At 42.0% G+C, this 18793-nt stretch overlaps 1 protein-coding gene across 2 annotated transcripts in view; it reads left to right on the forward strand.

The window, feature by feature from the left end:
• Positions 1 to 18793, forward strand: part of LOC129855545 (phosphatidylinositol 3-kinase regulatory subunit gamma) — a 329335-nt gene that overhangs the window by 267438 nt on the left and 43104 nt on the right. Inside the window, exon 1 of one of the 2 annotated variants that reach the window (XM_055923321.1) lies at positions 17137 to 17609. The exons of the other annotated variant lie outside the window; for it this stretch is intronic. Within the exon in view, the coding sequence (XP_055779296.1) occupies positions 17498 to 17609 (112 nt within the window). The 5' untranslated portion in view covers positions 17137 to 17497. Of the gene's footprint in view, positions 1 to 17136; positions 17610 to 18793 lie in introns of those variants that run through there. 2 annotated transcript variants of the gene reach the window in all.

Genomic DNA, 18793 nt, shown 5'->3' on the forward strand with positions numbered 1-18793 from the left:
TCTGGCAATAGCTCTGTTGGACATTCCTGCAGTCAGCATGCCAATTGCACGCTCCTGTGGCATGGTGTTGTGTGACAAATCTGCACATTTTAGAGTGGCCTTTTGTTGTCCTCAGCACAATGTGCACCTGTGTAATGATCATGCTGTTTAATCATCTTCTTGATATGCTACACCTGTCAGGTGGATGGATTACCTTGGTAAAGAAGAAATGCTCACTAAGAGGGATGTAAACTAATTTGTGCACAAAATTTAAAGAAAGCTTTTTGTATGATTGGAAAAATTCTGGGATCTTTAGTTTCAGCTCATGAGACATGGGACCAACACTTTACATGTTGCGTTCATATTTGTGTTCAGTATAATTTAGCCGGGTTCCCATTACAATCTGAAAGAGCAGTTACATATCAGATTTAGCCTTTCTGATTTGTTTTACACAATGAGTTGGTTAAAAGCTTGCCAGTCCGGGCTTAACCATGTGTTCCTGGACTTGACCCAAGCATCCTCTATTTTATGAATGACTTCTGATAATTACGGAGAGTACCAGGCATTCGATCTACCTGTAACCCTTAATTATTTCATATTTTTTACCTCCTTTTTCACCCCAACTTTGTAATTACGATCTTGTCTCAATGCTGCAACTCCCCAACAGGCTCGGGAGAGGCGAAGGTCGAGTCATGCGTCCTCCGAAACATGATCCGCCAAGCCACGCTTCTTAACACCCGCTCGCTTAACCCGGAAGCCAGCTGCAACAATGTGTCGGAGGAAACACTGTTCAACTGAAGACCAAAGTCAGCCTGCAGGCGTCCGGCCCTCCACAAGGAGTCACTAGAGCGCAATGAGCCAGGTAAAGCCCCACTGGCCAAACCCAGACGACGCTGGGCCAATTGTGCGCCGCCCTATGGGACTCCAAGTCACTGTCGCTTATGACACAGCCTGGGCTCAAACCTCAGGCTGTAGTGACGCCGCAACACTGCGAGGCAGTGCCATAGACTGCTGCGCCACACAGGAGGCTTAACCTTTCATTTTTTAAGGGAGCATGATTATCCACAATAGTATTGAATAGATCTGCAAAGAGGCTCAAAGCTAATTCAGGTTCAGCGATAGCTGAAATACAATCAATGTCACTAAAATTAAAGGTCATGTAAAAAAATCCTGTTTGCTGAAGTTTTTACAGTTCCTCTTTCTTTGAAGACACCACGCTTAGATTTTTGGATTCTCACATATCTAACACAAACAACTGGGCAATGATCACTAATGTCTTGAGCAAAGACACCATTAGGAATATATTTCTCTGGTGTATTCGTTAAAGTATGATCAATCAGCGATGACTTTGAAGGATCTCTAGGGTTGGGCCCTGTAGGCTTAGCCACCAGCTGGGTTGGGTTTAGTTCATTACACGTGTTTTTTAAGAATGTCTGAAGCCTACATTTCCAGATCATAATTTACATCACCCAGGATAATAACTTCAGATTTAGTAAAACAAGACAACAAACTAGTTAACTCCACAAGTGCACAAATGTTAGCTGCGGGAGGATAGTAGACAAAGGCTTAGATAGTAGCTAAACATTTTGGGCAAGGGAAATAGATCTCAGTAAAGAAAAATATTAATTATTTTGATTAAAAAATGGCCACTCCACCACCTCTACCATGTTTGTCTGCTCTGAAATATTAATATCCGAGTCCAGAATGTTCCTAGAGATCTAAGTTTCAGTCAATACCAGAATATCTGGATTTGTCTGCATAGCCCAGATCTTGATGTAATCCAGTTTAGTAAATGAGCTCTTAATGTTCAGATGCATCAACCCAAGACCTTTACGAGTCACATGGAAACTCCAACTCAAACAAGCTACGTTCAATAGACGGTTGCAGGCCCTGTCTGATGGTTGATATTGATATAGTTGATACGGCTATAAGATTACATAGAACATCACCATTTGGTCTATCCCCATTAGTAATATAGGAAGGAGAAGAAATTGGAATTACTTTTCCAAGGTCAGCACCATAGGGCCTGAGTCCGCAGCCAATGTCAATATGAGGAACTCTCAGTGTAACCAATGATGGAATGTTATAAACTAATTTACATGGGCTTTGGTTGCTATTGTCGTGCCTATTGTGCAACAGCCCAAGCCCTCTACATGATTTGGAAAACCGAGGGGGTATTCAACTTTATGGAATTCACATTTGAACTAAAAGCACTGGGTGAGCAAACCACAGTGGGTTCCTCTTTTGAACTAACAATAGCAGATCTAAGATTAGAGTTCAGTTGACAACACCCCTGGCAGTATAGACAACAATACGATGATAACGCTTAGAGAGGATGGGAGGTATTACCTAAACGGGGCTTGGTCTGTCTCTGAGGTCAATATCTTAACGCAGCCTTGAAATGTGAAGAGAGGGTCCAGGCTCCTAGGTATGCATGCTGTGCTTAGAAGCCAGGAGATGCTAAATGTCTTTATGTTAAACAACTTCTTATGGCTGCAAGGCAAAGTGTTGAGTAGCCAGTGAAATCGTGCCCATTTCAAACGGCCTCCTACTCAAATCTTGCTCGTACAATATGGATATTATTATTCTTTTTGGATAGAAAACACTCTCTAGTTTCTAAAACAGTTGGAATTATTTATCTGAGTGAATCAGAAGTCCTTCTGCAGCACTTTTCCTGACCAGGAAGTGAAATGTCAGAAATCGATGCTCTTTTCAACTTGATGCCTATACATGGTCTTGACACTTAGGAGTCTACTTACACTCCATACGCCTTCCTATTGGTGTAAAGAGGATGTGAGAGAAGAAATTTTGTGCTCATCTTGGTCTGTGGTGGAAAAAAAACTATTTCTTTGACGTGACCGTCCACTTCCGGTACTCTGAAGGAAGTGGGATTGACTTCTGTTTTGCTGCCGTAACGAACGACTAACATCTCCGGCTCGATTTTTTTTTTGATACATGTGACCATATCATCGTAATGTATGTTTTTTCAATATAGTTTAATCAGATTATTGACATTTTTTTGGGAGTTTTGCCGTGTTCCGTCCTCTGACTGTGTTTACGTTGGAGAAATTTGTGCCACTCGGCTAGTGCCAATGCTAATTGAAAAGGGAAATTTGCCATTCTGAATCCAAACAACGACTCATCTGGACAGAGGACACCTTGTTCAACATTCTGATGAAAGATCAGCAAATGTAAGACCCATTTTATGATGTTATTTCATATATCTGTCGTGCATGTGAACTGGCCTTGGGCGCCCAATTGTTTCTGTCTATTGTGGCTACGCTAATATAGCGATACATTTTGTTTTCGCTGTAAAACATTTAATACATCGGAAATATTGTTTGGAATCACAAGATGCCTGTCTTTCAATTGCTGCAGACTATGTATTTTTCAGAAATGTTTTATGATGAGTAATTAGCTATTTGACGTTGGTGTCTGTAAATATTATGGCTGCTTTCGGTGCAATTTCTGATTGTAGCTGAAATGTAAACTATGGTTTATACATGAAATATGCAAATTTTTCCAACAAAACATATGCTATACAATAAATATGTTATCAGACTGTCATCTGATGAATTTGTTTCTTGGTTAGTGGCTATTTATATCTTTATTTTGTCGAATTTGTGATAGCACCTGATGGAGTAAGAAACTGATGGAGTTAGAAAAGTGGTGTCTTTTGCTAACGTGGTTAGCTAATAGATTTACATATTTTGTCTTCCCTGTAAAACATTTGAAAAATCGGACATGTTGGCTTGATTCACAAGATGTGCACCTTTCATCTGGTGTCTTGGACTTGTTAATGTGTGAAAGTTAAATATTTTTAAAAAATATCTTTTGAATTTCGCGCCCTGCACTTTGAGCTGGATGTTGTCATAAGTGTATCGGTGTCGGGCTGCCCCCCTAACAGGGTATTAATTAGCGGTCAATTACCGTGAGACCGGGGATTATTTGCATGACAATCACCGGCTGACAATATTTGGGCTCTGCACTTGGCATGGTGAGGGGGTGAGAAGAAGGTGAGGAGGACGCCCGCCTGTCTTTCCTCTCTTCTCTTTTCCTCTCACCTCCTCTCTCTCGCTTCCCTCCTCTGTCAAATCCCTAATTTCCTTATCCAAGTGTTGGAATCCCTCAGATCCTCCCCCCGATCCGGTTGCGTTTGGCCCAACCCAACGTGCTTCATTTTGTTTTGTGGGATTTGTGGGTGTTTCGTTTAGGCCTGTGTATGTGTGAGTTGAGTGTCTGAGGCTGTGTGTGTGTGTGTGTGTGTGCACCTGCCTTCATGGTTACCCCAGATCCTGCTTCACCACAGCCTGGTCTGTGTGTGACAAACACCAAACACTGGGCCCAGCCCTTAGGCCACCCTCTCCTGGTCTCCTGGGTTAGTCTGTTTGTACACCTGCCACCAAATGCATACATCCTCTACCAAGGACACCACCATCACCCCACTCTCTCCACCCTCAACCCTCTCCCCCTATACAGTCTGTAAGGCCACCAGCTAGCCACCGGCTAGTGTTTGGCTAGTTGTCTCACCAAATGACCCTCTGTTTTGCTTGAACACAACCAGCAGCCCAACTGCCACCCCCGCTCTATTGAAAAGAAACTGGGCTCAGCTGTGACACTATCAGTCGCTGTCAGCCCCAGTGTCCACTGTGTGTGTTTTGAGTGGGCTCTGCCCATTCACTGGCAGCATTGTGAGTATAAACCTCTCAACAAGTTTAGAATTTACTGTATGGACAGGACTGCTGTCAAACAAGCTCCCCCGTCTTATCTCATCTCCTACTCTTCAGGCAGGCATATGGATCTATCTCAAACTAACCTTGTGATGCGCCTCCTCTTCAGTATGTTTGGTTGGTGTGGTTTACCGGCATCTGAAAAACTGGGGTTTTCCACAAAAAATGTATCTTCAAATATTTCCACTTTTTCACTAAGTTGTACAATTATTTTATTGAAATGTATTTGGGGTCATCCTTATATTCTAAATCAACTGATATGGCAGCTTAATGACTTAATGTCACGGCTGTCTTCCTCTTCTTCCTCTGAAGAGGTGTAACAAGGATCGGACCAATACGTAGCGTGGTAGTTATCCATGTTTTAATATAGAAAACTGAACTATGAACACCAATACAAAAACAATAAACGTGAACAAACCGTAACAGTCCCGTGTGGCACAAACACTGACACAGGAAACAATCACCCACAAAATACCCAAAGAACATGGCTGCCTAAATATGGTTCCCAATCAGAGACAATGATAAACACCTGCCTCTAATTGAGAACCAATCTAGGCAACCATAGACTTACATAAACACCTATAATGAACACAACACCATGACTCTACAAAAAAAAACTAGACAGTACAAACACACTAGACGAGACAAGAACACACAAACCACCCTCGTCACACCCTGACCTAACCAAAATAATAAAGAGAACAAATATAACTAAGGCCAGGGTGTGACACTTAAAATCATTTTTACCATTGGGATAACACCAATGAGACATTTTTGGTTATTGAGGAATCGTTTAAATGGAGGCCACAGATGCTCAAATTAAAGGTCTTTAATCATTTACTAAAGTGAAATTATAAAAAATGTTCTCACAATGTTATTTCCCTTAATTTAAATTGAGTAACACCAAGTGGCACTTTGGATTTAGACATACAATGCATTTGGAAACTATTCAGACCCCTTAACTTTTTCCAGATTTTGTTACATTATAGCCTTATTGTAAAATTGATTAAATAGTTTTTCCCCCCTCATCAATCTACTCAAAATACCCCATAATGACAAAGCAAAAACAGGTTTTTAGAAAATCTTGCAAATTCATTTAATATAAAGAACAAAAATACCTTATTTACATAAGTATTCAGACCCTTTGCTTGAGAAAAAAATTATCTCTGGTCTGATAGAAACAAGATTGAACTCTTTGGCCTGAATGCCAAGGGTCACATCAAGAGGAAACCTGGCACCATCCCAACGGTGAAGCATGGTGGTGGCAGCATCATGCTGTGCGTATGTATTTCAACAGCAGGGCCTGGGAGACTAAGTACAGAGAGATCCTTGATTAAACCTGCTCCAGAGTGCTCGGGACATCAGACTGGGGCGAAGGTTCACCTTCCAACAGGATAACGACACTAAGCACACAGCCAATACAGCACAGGAGTGGCTTCAAGACAAGTCTCTGAATGTCCTAGAGTGGCCCAGACAGAGCCCGTACTTGAACCCGATCAATCATCTCTAGAGAGGCCTGAAAATAGCTGTGTAGCGACGCTCCCCATCCATTCTGACAGAGCCTAAGAGGATCTGCAGAGAAGAATGGGAGAAACTCCCCAAATACAGGTTGTAGTGTCATACACAAGAAGACTTGAGGATGTAGTCGCTGCCAAAGGTGCTTCAACAAAGTACTGAGTAAAGGGTCTGAATACTTATGTAAATGTAATATTTCGTTTTTTCATTTGTAAAAATGTGCAAACATTTCTTAACCCTGTTTTTGCTTTGTCATTATGGGGTATTGTGTGTAGATTGATAAGGAAAACAAAAAAAATTCATCCATTTTAGAATAAGGCTGTAACGTAACAAAATGTGGAAAAGGTTAAAGGGTCTGAATACTTTCCGAATGCACTGTACCAAATTATCAATGGAATCCTCGAGGTTATGACATACTAAAAGGGTGTGATGAGCTAATACTTTTCTTTAGTACAGACCCCTCCCCCGATAACAGCTTGCCAATGGAGGGAATGCTCAAGGTCCTTGAATATCTTTGTAATGTGTCATTTTCAATGCGGAAACGCTAATGACATACAACTGATGGACAGACATTATACAAGTTTTCAAAAATATGTATTTTAATAGCCTTTTTTGTTTTTATTGATTTATACAATATATGAAATACTTGTAACTTTCCAGAATTCAAAATAATAGATAGATATTGCTAAATCCCCAAAACATGTCACTACAAGTCTAGACATAACTACTGGGACAAACCAAATTGCTTAGCATAAGTACTTTAAATAATGCATAAACGTTATGTTTTGCAGTTTAAAGGATGTTTTATCATTAATAGACAGTTCAATATCAACAAAAACATGTATAATGTGTAACTATTTGTCATTTTATAGTGTTTTTCATGGACACAAATGCCAAATCAAGAACGACCTGGTTACTCACCCACTGCTGTCACATGGGCCTCTATTAGCAGTGTCACGATAGAGTCTATAATGACCAATGCAGACGAACCTGAATTGAGCTGACTCCAACCGAAAATAAATCAAATTGAATCTCATAAGACTGATTCAAATCGAGTTACAGTGCAAACTCAACTCAGGTCTTCTGCACACACTTTGTTACATTGACACAAGCTGTGTCCCATTCCCCCCTCTCTCTCTCCCGTCCTCCCTCCCCTCCCATCCCTAAAGTCTGCAAAAACACTACAGTGAATACTGTAGTATACTGTAGAATACTGTAGTATTTATAGTTAACTATAGTATACATACTGTAATAAAATAAAACTGTAGTATATACTATAGTAATTAACATTGTGTTTTTACAGATTGTAGTATACTGTAGTATTTACTCTAGTGTAATGTGGACTGTATTACAGTGCATTCAGAAATTATTCACACCACTTTACTTTTCAACATTTTGTTGTGATACAGCCTGAATTTAAAATTGATTAAATATAGATTTTTTTTATAGTGGCTTACACACAATACCCCATAATGTCAAAGTGGAATTATGTTTTCAAAATGTTTACAGGCATGCATGGCTTGAGTGGAAATGTCTTGAGTCAATAAGTATTAAACTCCTGTGTTATGGCAAGCCTAAATAAGTTCAGGAGTAAACATTTGCCTAACAAGTCACATAATAGGTTGCATGGAGTCTGTGTGCAATAATAGTGTGTAGCCCTTTCCTGTAGTCAAATGATCTAGTGGTCTCATAAGTGGAATGTTATTAATATACACTATACCAAAAAACATGACGAAATGTTTGTGTTTCTATGTCAAACAGTTTTGGTATATTTCAGTCTTCTGTGATGTATATTATGTTTAATATTGGGATGCAAACTCAAAGTTGAATACATTTCAACTCTATATCTGAAATGGTTCAGGTGTCTTCTTTTTTTAAGCCCATAACCATGTGTGTGAGGTGTATACTTTTGTAGTATTTACTGTAGTGTTTCGGCAAACATTACTGTAGTATATACTATTGTGTTTTTGTTTAAATATCTTTGACATAGTAGTGGAGACTTTCTTATTGAAGAAACCTACTGGAGAAATACTAAAAGAACAAATGTTCCATAACCTGTAGGTAGGACTGGGGTTGGAACCAATAGTGCAGAGCTTCTGCTCTGAACTTTAACCTGTAGGGAACACATTGTATGATCTATACTTGTTGCAGACTGTTGTGTTTTTGCAGAAATTATTGCTACAATGTTTTTATGCGAATAATGATGTAGTATTTTCTGTAGTATTCTACAGTACACTACACAATTATACAGTAAGTACTTTACATTTACATTATCAGTGGATACCACATTGTGTTGTATAGTATACAACAGTTTACTACAGAATTCTATAGTAAGTATTGTAGTATTCTACAGTGCCTTGCAAAAGTACAGTGCCTTGCAAGAGTATTTTGTTGCATTACAACCTGTAATTTTTATTTGGATTTCATGTAATGGACATACACAAAATAGTCCAAATTGGTGAAATGAAAAAATGTAGGGGCACCACCAAGCAAGCAGCACCATGAAGACCAAGGAGCTCTCCAAACAGGTCAGGGACAAAGTTGTGGAGAAGTACAGATCAGGATTAGGTTAAAAAAATATATCTGAAACTTTGAACATCCACGGAGCACCATTAAATCCATTATTAAAAAATGGAAAGGATATGGCAACACAACAAACCTGCCAAGAGAGGGCCGGCCACCAAAACTCATGGACCAGGCAAGGAGGGCATTAATCAGAGTGTCAACAAAGAGACCAAAGATAACCCTGAAGGAGCTGCAAAGCTCAACAGTGGAGATTGGAGTATCTGTCCATAGGACCACTTTAAGCCGTACACTCCACAGAGCTGGGCTTTATGGAAGAATGGCCAGAAAAACAGCCATTGCTTAAAGAAGAAAAGAAGCAAACACATTTGGTGTTCGCTAAAAGGTATGTGGGAGACTCCCCAAACATATGGAAGAAGGTACTCTGGTCAGATGAGACTAAAATGTAGCTTTTTGGCCATCAAGGAAAATGCTATGTCTGGCGCAAACCCAACACCTCTCATCACCCCGAAGACACCATCCCCACAGTGAAGCATGGTGGTGGCAGCATCATGCTGTGGGGATGTTTTTCATCGGCAGGGACAGAGAAACTGATCAGAACTGAAGGAATGATGGATGGCGCTAAATACAGGGAAATTCTTGAGGAAACCTGTTTGTCTTCCAGAGATTTGAGACTGGGACGGAGGTTCACCTTCCAGCAGGACAATGACCCTAAGCATACTGCTAAAGCAACAGTCAAGTGGTTTAAGGGGAAACATTTAAGTGTCTTGGAATGGCCTAGTCAAAGACCAGACCTCAATCCAATTGAGAATTTGTGGTATGACTTAAAGATCGCTGTACACCAGTTAATAGATATGCACACAAGTTTTGTGTCTTATTTCTTGTTTGTTTGACAATAAAAAAAATATTTAGCATCTTCTAAGTGGTAGGTATGTTCTGTAAATTGAGTGATTCAAACCACCAAAAAATATATTTTAATTCCAGGTTGTAAGGCAACAAAATAGGAAAAATGCCAAAGGGGTTGAATACTTTCGCAAGCCACTTTATAGTAAACTGTAGTATTTCTTCACGTGGGTCTCTCCCTTGAGGTTACAAATTATTTGAATTGCATCCAAAGCAAGCAAGCATAAATGCAAATTCAGATTACACCACCCTCACACAGACAGAAACGCACAAACACATTCTCATACACACACTCATATTCTTACTCTTAAAATTCTCACTGTATCGCCCTCAATATCTAACTAACACACATATACACACACACACACATTATTATTATTATTATTGTTATATTCTTATTAAATCTATTGTCCTGACCACCTGTTCAAAAAACAGCTCACCAATATAAGATACAGCATGATACAGTTATATTTCATACACAAGTTGGGAGCTCCAGAGCCCTACCATGACATTGACAGTATGTACAGTAAGTAAGTGAATGAGAAAAGAGAGAGAGTTTGGTTTGCTAGGGCTCGAGTGTCTCTCTCTGTCAGTGTTCCTCTAATCCAGCCCAGACTCAGTCAAGTTTTTGCTCCAGCTCCCATCCCAGTCATTCCACTGTTGCAGGCCCTAAAAGGATTACACACCTAGTTTCTGCTGTATAGTCTCTCTGCTAGGTCACAGGATAAAAGGGGCCCATTCCCACGCAGTTCACACACAGATTGGAACCCATGCTGCAGTGGTACATGCGCACTGGAAGCAACGGTCTAGACCGCTAGACCCCCTAGGCCACACACGCACACACACACACACACGCACGCACGCACACACACACACACACACACACAAATCCACAGCTCCTCTCCCAGCCGTGCAGAGCCTGAGCCAGTCATGGAAGGATGCTAATCTGTTAGCGTTAGCGCTTGGCTATTCTGCATGGGTTCAGGTGTTGGCGTTGATGAGTAGCAGTTCTGCGGTCGCTAACCCTGTTCCGCAGCTTAGCTCAGACTGACATGACAGAAAGCTATGCCTGAGGAGGGAGGAGTAGGGTGGCAGGATCCATCTCCAGCAAACAATGGGGGGTTATTGAAGTGGGGGAGGGGGGGACAGGAGGGAGAAGGGGGAGGGTGAAAGTCCTGATTGACATATCAGACGTGAGAAAGGGTTTGTTTAGTGCTGCTGTATCAGTCGCTGCTGCTTGATCATTGTTGTGAGCTGTTGATAACTCCAGAGGAGTCGGAGGATCTCAGCACAGACACAAAGAAAACCCCGCACACAGCTATTCTCAGGGTATGGGAGAACCCTTAAACACAGACAATACGTGCTAGCACACTCTTTCTATTACCTTCTGCCTTGTCTTGTGTCATGTTTCTCAATTGCATACGGTATCGAACTGAATTGAATACTTCAATTCACAATTTCAAATTGTATTTTCTGTCAGGGAAGGGTTACCCCAGCAGGCATTGCTGTGAAGAGAGGAGGAAGGGTTTAACGGTAGAGCTGGCCCTTTATCTGAAGAGGTTCTGCCTGCCCGACTGACTGGCTGTGCTACTCCATGAGTAATGCTGAGCCATGGTGCCATGACACTGTGACAACCACAGAGGGGCGGGAGGGAGGGATAGGAAGCAGAAGGAGGAAAGGGGACTGTGTGGATAGAGAACAAATATAGACGAGGGGGAAGGGGGATTTGGATCAAGCGAAGAAGCACAAATTGAGAAATGGAGGGTAGAGGAGAGAAAGGGATAGTGATAGGAAGAGAGAAGGCTCAGCAGTTGTGCCTGCCAGCAGCTCATTACAGAGTGTCACCGGAGTATTGCATCAGTGCTACAGGGACGCTCACATTGCAGGATGACATCACCTTTTACCGGCTCGGCTCTGCTGCGGACAGGAGCTCCAAACACACCGTCTGTCTGCCACCCCAGAGAGAGAAAAGGAGAGAGAGCGATAGAGAAAGAGGGTTTGGGGGCGGATGAGAAGGATAAAGGTGAGGAACAAGGGTGCAGACTAAAGATAGAGGGAACCAGAGAACAGGGGAGAGAGATTTGGGTTGTCGAAAGGGTGGGGGTGGAGTGTAGCGAGGGTACTGCCCGTGCCCGGACTGCTTTCGCTCTCTCTCTCTCTCCCTGCTTGGCACTGTAACTGGCTGATGCACTAACAGAGATGGAGGGGAGAGAGAGGAGGGGGGTCGACTCATTCCACTCCACTGCGTTATTAACACTTTGGTGCCGGGTCTAGTTTTTAACGGAAGAGCTGCATACGCCATGCGTGCCTAACAGGAGACTCGCCGTCTGGTTCTCTGGTCTTTGCGTTTGGGCAAAGACCTATTCAGCCAGTAACAGGAACTGAGGCTGGGTTTTCCGCACTGAATTAGAGCAATGCCTGGAAACTTCCAGACGGTGCAGCTAATTGGTTAGCTCGAGTTAGTGCACACATGACTCCTAGCTGGCTGGCTGGTTGCTGCAGATTTCTCCCACAGTGAGGGTCAGTTGGACAGGCAGACTGGACAGGCAGCTTTTATGACAATCAGGCTTGAATCTGTTAGGACTGAAGTGCATCAAAGAATCAAAAGATACAACGTGATGTTTTCTTTAACCTCTAAAAGTGTAAGCCGTCTACAGCCCGTAAGAACACATTGAATAACACATTCATAAATGTAAAAAAAAAAAATCATAAGGAATAAGGTTTTGAAGTGTCTTCCCTACATCTAGAATATATAAGAAAGCTCATTTAGTTTTTTTGGTACATATATTTAACCCCTTATTTTTGTTGGCACAAAACTACCACCATACTTCCATTCATTTGTATGGGTTACCTTCAGATGAGTCCCATGACACTTGTGGGTGTCGTAGAGCAAAACGGAGAACATTGTGTTCATTAGAGTCACCACTTTCCACATTGGGGTCATATTAGTTTATAGGCCAAAACGTCCGGATGCTACAGACCGTTTTCGTGAGATGACCAATTTGTGGGATGTCTTAGGGTCTGAGACGCAGCCCATGCAAAAAAAAACATATCTCTATCTTAAACTAACGGATTTTGATTGGGATTTTTTTTTAATTATCTTGCTTAGATTGACACACGGGTGAGTCAATAGACTCTTAAGGATCCTTTGAAATATCATATTCTAGGTCATAAACATTCCGACTTCCTCTATTCTTAATCAGAATCCGCTTGGACTGTATTTGAACCCACTGTCCCATATTGTAGGTCAGAAAGATTCTGCAGGGGGGGTTCATGGCCTCTGCTGAGGCAGATATCTGACGAGACAGACTCAACATGCATGATGATGTCAGAGTCAGATTGACACTCATGTTTTAGTTTGTTCATTTATTTTATTTTATTTTTATTTTACCTTTATTTAACTAGGCAAGTCAGTTAAGAACAAATTCTTATTTTCAATGACGGCCTAGGAACAGTGGGTTAACTGCCTGTTCAGGGGCAGAACGACAGATTTGTACCTTGTCAGCTCAGGGATTTGAACTTGCAACCTTTCGGTTACTAGTCCAACGCTCTAACCACTAGGCTACCCTGCCGCCCCAGGATACGTTCATACGCTTCTGTGGTTCTCCAGAGAGGACATTATATACACTGAGTGTTTTATGTCCAATAGAGTGATGTGGCTCCATACGGGGAGTGCTTCTTCACCATATACACTGACTGTATTAAACATTAGGACACCTGCTCTATCCATGACACAGCCTGACCAAGGTGAATCCAGGTGATAGCTAGGATCCCTTATTGATGTCACCTGTTAAATCCAATTCAATCAGTGCAGATGAAGGGGAAGAGACAGGTTAGAAGGAGGATTTTTAAGCCTTGAGACAATTGAGACATGGATTGTGTATGTCTGCCATTCAGAGGGTGAATTGGCAAGACAACATATTTAAGTGCCTTTGAACAGGGTATGGTACTAGGTGCCAGGCGCACCGGTTTGAGTGTGCCAAGAACTGCAACACTGCTGGGTTTTTCACTCAACAGTTACCTGTGTGTATCAAGAGTGGTCCACCACCCAAAGGACATCTAGCCAACTTGACACAACTGGGGGAGTCATTGGAGTCAACGTGGGCCAGCATCGCTGTGGAACACTTTCGACACCTTGTAGTGTCTTAGCCCCGACGAATTGGGGCTGTTCTAAGGGCAAAAGGGAGTGGAGGGAAGAGAAACGGGGAGTGGGGTAACAACTCAAAATTAGGAAGGTGTTCCTAATCTTTTGTACACTCAGTGTACATACAGGGAGGATGGCCCTCTCCACATGTTCCCTGCAGCTAGCAGCCCATGGACGCTGTTGCTGCTGCTGCTCTGACATGCGGTACACACAAATGGGCCGTACATGCATACACGCACATACACACACACAAACACACACCATTAGGTAACCCTGAATCCTGTATGGCTTATGCAACTATTTTATATAATATTGTATATTACTGCAGAGGGAGACAGAAACAGAGAGAGAGAGAGAGGGAGAGAATCTAATGATGTCTGTAAAAAAATAAAGAGATAATCATCAAACCCCTACAGTGGAGGGAAAGGGAACAGGAAGTACAATCATTCCTGCCTTTGGATTTGGACACTGTAATATTATCACAACTTTCAGACATAATATATGCATGACCGCCACAGCGTCTTATGCAACAGTTCCCTTTCTGTGTGTGCTCTGGCTCCCCTGCTCTAGAAAGGTCTATGTTTAGCGCGGGACTATGGAACAGCCTATTCGTGTCCACAGTTAAATTGCACTTTCCACTCTACTTATTACAGTTGCAGACAAAATATGAAAGCGCTAAGGGCAATGGATAATCAGCACAGAAATAGCACCGTCAGAAAATGTGTCATGTGGCAAGCAGACTGCGGTCACATCAGTGTGCAGTGAAAATGCTTCCCCCCCTCCATCTCCATTCATGGAGCGGTTTCCAAATCCTCAAGGCAATCATGTACCTTTCAAACTTCAACAACCCAATTTAAAAGTCTGCCTTTTTTTTGTACATTTTTTGGGGGGATTTGGCATTGGTTAGCTTGGCTTTGCACTGCAGCCAGGCAGATTAGAATCTCTCTCACGGCTTCTTATGCCTGCCCCATGGCTTTGAGCCGCACAAATGCGCAATCTACTGTGTTTTATCACAACGCACATACACTGTACACACACACTCGCGTTGAGCGGTGGAATCACTGTTGACGACATACGCTGGGGACTTTGACAGGCAGAGCTACTGTACCTAACTGGAGTGTGTCTTTCTGTAACACTGATCTGTTGCAGCACATGCACACTGAGACAGGGGCCAGGAAACCATGCGTAAAAATCAGGGCTGAAAATCTGCTAACACACACACACACACAGATAGAAAAAGTTTCTAAATGTGATTTGGTCCCATAGGCACCCAGTTCATCTCTGTCAGTCTGGACCTCCCTTTTTTGTCATTTTAGCTTATATTGTACAAAACCGAAAAAAACAGATACATTTATTTAAATGATTACGTTAAAAGGTTAGAAGAGTTCCAGTCTTGCGTAGATGTTGTATTTCAGACACAGCTGCTGTGCAACCACTGATATGTCAAGACGAGATTAAAACGTGTTTACTGAACTCTTTAGTCCTAAAGAAGGCCTACGTTTTAAATTGTTGATTAAAACATACCTTTATTTAAGACCTTTTGGAATAACTGTCACGACTTCCGCCGAGGTCGGCCCTTCTCCTTGTTCGGGTGGTGTTCGGCGGTCGACGTCGCCGGCCTTCTAGTCACCATCGATCTATTTTTCAGTTTCGTTTTGTTTTGTCTGTATTGTACACACCTGGTATCAATTCCTTCCATCATGTTCCCTATTTAACCACTCTGTCTTTCATTGATGTTTGTCCGTGATTGTTTGTACGTTAGGTGTTGATGTCGATACGTGTTCGTATTTGTTTCTTTCCATTGTATGGAATTGTGCACATATTTTGAGTAAAGACTCTGTGGTTTTCGCTCAGACCTGCTTCCTGCGTTTGACTCCAACCATTCTCCTCACACAACCCTGACAATAACTCTCTTATTAGATGCTGCATCATCACATTACAGCGCTTCACTAGGCGCTGCTGCGTTTCTATGGCTACAGAAGTAACAAAACCAACACCTGAGTCCCAGAGGTCATCTGTGGTTACACACACACACACACACACACACACACACACACACACACACACACACACACACACACACACACACACACACACACACACACACACACACACACACACACACACACACACACACCACCTGTGTAGCAGATGCTTGAGAGAAACCAGAATCACAGGATGGCAAATACACATCCCTGACTGACACTCCTAACAAATGATCTCAGAAAAATTTGGTGTGGAAGGGAGGAGGCGAAGGAGGGGTAGTTTACACACACACACACACACACACACACACACACACACACACACACACACACACACACACACACACACACACACACACACACATTTATTCATACTGCTGCTGATGATTATTATAAATACAGTATGCAAATGCCGGCGTGATGCCTCTCCCGTCTATTATTCATGAGATTCAGAGGGACCCCGTCCTGATGCATAGATAAAACACAGCAGATTATTCTAGTTTCCCAGGGCTCTATCTCCTGTGGATTACCATGCAGGGGAGAGGCAGTTCCTGTGTCATTGTTACCCTTTCACCTGTCCAGCCTGGCCTTTTGTGGCACCACCCCACCACAGATAGAGACAGTGTCAATTAAAACACTTTGACACACTTGACAGAGGGGCTGTGTGTATGGCATTAGCCATCTGGGGTGTGGAGCTGGGGGAATTCCCCCTCACACACACACAAACACATGCCACTCTGCCCCCCCCCCCCATGTTGTAACATATGTATAACATAGTGTGTGTTTTGTGTCTTGGCCATGAGTTGTGGTCGTGCTCAGAAAACAATTACTAGATATTTTAGTGTCACTTTTCTCTCCTCTTGTGGCCTGCATCCCTTTGTCCCTCATAGTACTGTTTGACCCAATCAGCAATTCACTTCCTGCATCCCTGCGATGTTCATTGGCCAGGAGGGTACACCAGGTTGCAAAAAATTGAAATACAAAACTTCAATCTCCAGCAACAGAGTTGAAGTAAAGTCATTTCCTATTGGTTCCCAACACTGGAGTCTGCGTACTGCCTAGTTCTTAGCCTCTGGAAAGTAGATGGGAACATACCAATGTGTTTGTGTGAAAGGGGGCCAGTAAAATGATGCCACTAGATACTTGAAAATTACTAACATTATATATAAACCAGTGAAGAGAAAAATATGTCCATATACATATACAATCGTCCGTATGTTATAACAATGTTGTCTGTGAATATAGCGCAGAGAAAGCGCAAACCCATTTTCGATGCGTCATTATTAGAAACGGCTGTCACCCATATGTCCGCTTGAGGTGGTATCGCCGAGATGATGTGAACGGTTCCCTAGGCGCCGTCAGTGTTCTTAAAATGAAGACTACTGCTCAGTCCCTGAAGAACGGACTGGATTGTAGAGCTGGTATCTACTTTCAGCTCTGTAGGACTGTTAGATCATTTTATAGGCCTTTGGAACAGTGAAGTTGTATGTCTGAGCAGGGAAGCCTGGTGCTTTTAGAGAAGATTTCGTCGTATTTATTGTCTGAAGCAGGCATTCAGATCAGCAGAGACTGTTTTATTTGAGCTGTCCTATATACAGTACATAGCAGTATCAAATCAGTCAAGTGTTGTATACGTTTTATCGTTGTTCACCTGCGATCCTTTTTTTAAATATCCATTTGGAGAAGGACAAGTGTCATTCGCAAGTGAAGTAAAGACAATGTACAATACAGTTTGGACTACGGAAAAAGAAGACAATGATTGGAGGGACGTGATGATGCCATATTCCACAGAATTAATATTTTACATTGAAATGGACCAACCACCTCCAGGTAGGCTACTAAAACGATTGGATAGTCGTTGTGTGGTAGAGTAATGTATCATATTCGTAGATGCGGGGACATTTGTCATGTGGATTGAATGGTGAAAACTTTGAGAAGAACGCGTTGCCTGAAAAACCTGCCTGTCTAGATCGCGAGCCTATTCATGTGGGTAACTTCGTTGTTGTTTCATTTTGCAGTAGTTATTACATATGGGCAAGTAGTGCACAAGCATCCAGAAATGTGCGTTATAGTTTTCTACTCCATTCGCTGTGACATCGCTACATTGTCAACGTCCAGTCGTTTGGCGACTGTTGCAAGTGCAACGGGGTTGACGAGCCTCTAGCATCAATTTTTTAAAATAATGTATCAGATACGTTGTTTAGTTTGTAACAATTTTGTAAAAAAATAAATTACGAGTATATCGGAGTGACATCACATGAACAGCAGATTGATACAGGCTACTGTGTATCCTGCAATAATCCCTTCCGTTTTAATAAACATTTCACGCGCATATGGACATTATTCATTGAATCAATTAACTTTATTTGTCGCTATGATACAAATGGATTAACTCAGTATAGTTATTTAGTCGGCTGCTTATACCTTCGTTTTTCTTTAGTCATTCATTCATTTAGCACGAAGGCCATCACTTTTGTCAGTTTGCTTTGTTCGTTTATAACAGTCTATTCAATATTTATTCATGTCGTTCATACCTAAACTCTACTTTACCGTGTTTTACCATTAATATAATATCCTGGTTCTCCAAAATAGTTCAAGGTGTTCAGTCCAGTGAAGCATAGGTTGTGGGGGAGGGGAAAGAGATCTGAAAAGATTGCGTTACAAGTCAACGAAGTAAAAAGAACTGTTTAATCTATATCAACGTTGCTCCAGGCGCAGATTCCATGCATAATATCTGCGCATGATTCTGACCGACTGTCATGTAGATGTTTAAATGTATTTTAGTCATTTCTTGGTATTTTGTGCAAGTGTCATTCGACTCACATCCCCCTTCCCCCTCTTCTTGAATTAATACCGCAGATGTAGGACGCTCGGCGGATGGAGCAGGAGATGCTGTTGAATTGCACTGAATATCATTTGCCGGTAGCTTTTTCTCCCCCCTGTCCCATGCCCTTGATAGAAGGATTTTAGAATATTGGCACCTTCTGAATTGGACTGTTACAGTATCCCGTTCT

This window comes from Salvelinus fontinalis, chromosome 5, assembly GCF_029448725.1.
Source record: "Salvelinus fontinalis isolate EN_2023a chromosome 5, ASM2944872v1, whole genome shotgun sequence".
Lineage (NCBI taxonomy): Eukaryota > Metazoa > Chordata > Actinopteri > Salmoniformes > Salmonidae > Salvelinus > Salvelinus fontinalis.